We start from the raw sequence: 3,755 nt of genomic DNA, 5'->3' as shown, positions 1-3,755 counted from the left end.
CGCCGCCGCCTCTGGCCGCCGCGCCGCCGCCTCTGGCCGCCGCGCCGGTGCCGCGGCCGCCGCCGGTCGCGCCGCCGCCCGAGGTGAAGCTGCCGCAGCTATGCGACGTCGCGGCGCTCACGGCCGCGAACCTTCTTTCCATCGGCTCCGCCGTCGAGCAGCGCTTTGAAAAACTCAAGGGCGCGCTCGACACGTGAGCCCCTCCCCTCCGCGTTTTTAGATGCTAAGGATGAGTCCTTACGTCTCCTCGAGCAGGTGCCGGTGCTGCAGCCGCGGCACGGCGCGCTCGGGCTGCGACTTGAGGCGCGCCGCGACCGCCGCCTTCGACGCGAAGTCGCGCACGAGCGCGAGGAGGTCGTCCGGGTGGACCACCGACGCCGCGCGGGCGTCGTCCGCCTCCGGCGGCGGGTCCGGTCGCCGCGGCGGCGGCGGCGGCGCCTCGTACGCCCGGACCTCCTCCGCGGCGTCGCGCTCCGCTTTGGTCGAGTTCTTCGACGTCAGCCTTCGCCGCCGGCCCCAGGCGATGATCGAGAAGCGCGGGCCGCCTAATTTCTTGCTGCGGAGCTTCGGGATTCCATGAAGGAACGCCTCGTTCGTCGACGATCCGAACGCGAACACGTCGCCGTCGCGCTGGGGAAAGGAAAACTCATAACCGCCGGCGCCGTGGCGGAAGGCCAAATCCCTCGCGTCGCCGAAGCTCGCGCCCATGGTAAAATCCTCCTTGGCGTCGCCGCAGTACGCGTGGGAGTCTCGGTGGAACGGCTTCCAGTCGCCGCCGTCGCGGTAGAAGTTCAGCCGCGTCGCGAAGACGTCGACGTCGAACTCGCGGGACAGCTGGGCCACCACTGAAGAAAAAGTCCGCGAGAACGACGGCGACTCGTGCTTGAGGTGCCTGCTCCACGACACGACGCCGCCCGACGCGTGCCGCGAGAGCTCCTCGGCGAGCCTCAGCGCGGTCCCGAAGGCGTCGCCCGCGAGCAGGCCCGGCGCGTAGACGCAGTCGCCCTCGAGGCACTTCTCCGCGTCGCTGAGCAGGCGCGCGTCGACGAGGCACCGCTCGGACCGCGCGAGCTGCGCCCTGATGAGCGCCGCGCCCGCGTTCCACGGCGCCGCGGCGGCGGGCGGAGGCGCCGCCGCGGCTGGCGGAGGCGCCGCCGCGGCGGGCATCGCCGCGGCGGGCCCCGCCGCGCCGTCGTCGTCGTCGACCCAGGCGCTCTCGTCGAAGAAGTAGCGCGCGTCCTTGTGCGACGACGCCGCGGCGCGCTTCGCCGCGCGGTTCGGCGCCCTCGGAAGCGGCGGCGGCGGCGCGACGTCGTCGCACGGCGCCGCCGCGACGTCGCTCGCGCGCGCGCCGACGGCCGTGCCGCGGCGGTTCGCCGCGAGCGCCGGCCGATCCGCGCGCGCCTTCTTCTTCGTCGCCGTCTTCGTCGCGTCGGCCTTCTCCTTCCAAGCTTCCTGGTTCTGGTCCGACGTCGTCTTTTTGTGGACGTGGACGAGGCGCACGCTGGACGACTTGCCCTTGGTGGGCATCCAGAGGCTCGAGCCCTCGGCGCGGACCCAGCCGTCGACGTATTCCGCGACGACGCCGGTCGCGCCCTTGGGCACGTGGACGCCGCCGGACTCGACCCAGCGCCGCGACGGCCAGGACCGGCAGCCCGTAAAGTGCGTCACCTCCCAGAGCGCGCCGGCCCATGACTCCTCCTCTTCTTCCGGCTTCGCGACGGTCTCGTCCGCCGCCGCCGCGGGCGGCGCCTCGACGACGTCGTTGAGCGCGTCGCGCGCCGAGTCGACGATCTCGAGCATCGAATCGCCTCGGGCCGCCGCGGCGACGCGCGACCGCTCCGACATGGGGCCGCGCCAGGCCTCGATGCTCGTGCGCCACTTGCCGCCGTCACAGGCCAGTCGCAAGGTCATCGATGCGCCGTCGGAGCGCAGCCGCACGTCGATGCGCTCCAGCAGCGCGTTGTCGCCGCTCGAGCGCTGCACGTCGACGTCGTCGGCGTACATCGCTTCGAGCAGCTCGAGCTCGTCGTCCGCATCCATGCTCTCAATCAAGGCGCAGTCGGAGGCATCGCATTCGAGCCGCCTTCGAATGGCCGCCGGGTCTGTGCGGCCCGCCGCGCCGCGCCGTACGCCGCCGTCGCCCGCGCCAGGCCTCGCGCCCGGCCTCGCACGCACCACACACCACGCTACCACGCGCCGCCCCCGTCGTCGTCCGCCCAGGCCGCCACGTCGGCCTTGATCGTCGCGACGACGTTCGTCGCGATGGCGTCGAGGACCCGCCCTTGCTCGTGGCACCAGTCGGGCGCCGCGTCCCAGACGGGCCCGACGATGGGTTCGTTGTCGACGACGCCGACGCGCGGCGCGTGCTTCGCCGCGACCCGCCGCAGCACGGCGTTGTACGCGTCGGCGACGGGCGGGAGGCGGTGGTCCAGCGCTGGGCACCTGCGATGGGTACGATGCGCCCGTGAGCACAAACAAGCCTGCTCGATAGAAAGCCGGACGCACCAGAGTCGGATGCAGCCGAGCGGGCTGTAGCCCGTCGTCATGAGCCAGACGGGCCGCCGCGTGAGCGACGTCGCCAGGAGGCAGAACGCGTCGAGGTCCGCGGCGAAGCCGCGCAGCGGCGTCGCGAAGCCGCGCGCGCCCGCGTCGCCGACGGCCGCGGCCTCCCACTGGCCCCAGGTCGCGACGACGCGGCACCGCGTCGCGCGCGCGGCCGCGAGCAGGTTCCGCACGAACGCGGGCTCGTGGACGTCCCGCGCGTAGAGCGACTCGACGTAGCGGCAGCGGAAGAGGACGTCGCAGACCTTGCGCGCGTGGCTCGCGCCGACGAGGCACACGGACGGGCCCCGGCGCGCGCCCGTGTCGTTCCGCGGGCGGAACGCGAGGCGGTCCGCGGGCGGCGCCGCGAACCAGCGGTAGGGCGCGAAGCGCGCGAGGCCCTGGGCCGCGTCGACGGCTTCCGCCGCCAGCCCGTCGCAGTAGGCCCGCTCGCAGGTCTTGTGGCCGCAGACCTGGTACCGCGTCCGCGCGAAGCCGCCGCCGCCGCCGCCGTTGATCCAGGCGCTCCCGCGCGTCGCGGCGAGCGACGGCCGGCCGGGCGCGGCGGCGAAGGACGCGAAGCCGGCGAAGACCGTCGCGTCCGGCGGCCGGTTCGCGCAGGGCCAGTCGTCGGCCCGCGTCCGATTCTCGAGGACCGCCGCGGCGTCGATGGCGTCGACGAGCCGCAGCACCTCGACGAAGTAGCGGCCCGTGAGCGGCGCGTCGAACTTGGCGCGCAGCCGCGCGCCCGCGCGCTCGACGACGCCGGCGACGAGCGCCGGCCCGGACGCGCGCGCGACGTAGTACGAGTACGGCCCGTCGGCCTTCGTCGCGGGGAACGACACGGTCGCGTTGCGGCTCGCGACGACCTCGAGCGACTCCATGATCTTTTCGGCGCCGGCCATGGCCGCCGTCGAGTGGACGGCCTCCGCCGCCGCGGCGAGGAGTAGGAGCAGCCCGAAGCGGGCTGCCATCATGGCTTCATGCACTCACAAGGAGCTCAAAGCGGGCGGCCAACGGCTCATGCTTTGAAGTGACGCTCCGCACCGGTCATCGCGCTCGCGCGGCCGCCGTGCGCCTAGGAAGGACGGCTCAAGGGGCTGCCCATACGTCGGCCGAGGCCTTCAACGACGCGCATTGAAGCGATGCTGAAGCAAGGTGAAGTCGGGATCGAAGCGATGATGGACATGTCCTAGCGGTCGCTCTGCGCG

The 3,755-nt window shown here is 73.4% G+C and overlaps 1 protein-coding gene across 1 annotated transcript; it reads right to left on the bottom strand.

Moving 5' to 3' along the window:
• Positions 1-441: 441 nt before the first annotated feature.
• Positions 442-1,077, bottom strand: AURANDRAFT_13176 (hypothetical protein; the record flags this gene model as incomplete). The annotated part of the gene is made up of 1 exon (XM_009037387.1): positions 442-1,077. A coding segment is annotated over one exon (636 nt), but the record flags the coding sequence as incomplete, so codon positions are not given.
• Positions 1,078-3,755: the final 2,678 nt, after the last annotated feature.

Source organism: Aureococcus anophagefferens (assembly GCF_000186865.1).
Source record: "Aureococcus anophagefferens unplaced genomic scaffold AURANscaffold_6, whole genome shotgun sequence".
NCBI classification, from domain to species: Eukaryota; class Pelagophyceae; order Pelagomonadales; family Pelagomonadaceae; genus Aureococcus; species Aureococcus anophagefferens.
This window is presented reverse-complemented; position numbering and strand designations above follow the sequence as displayed.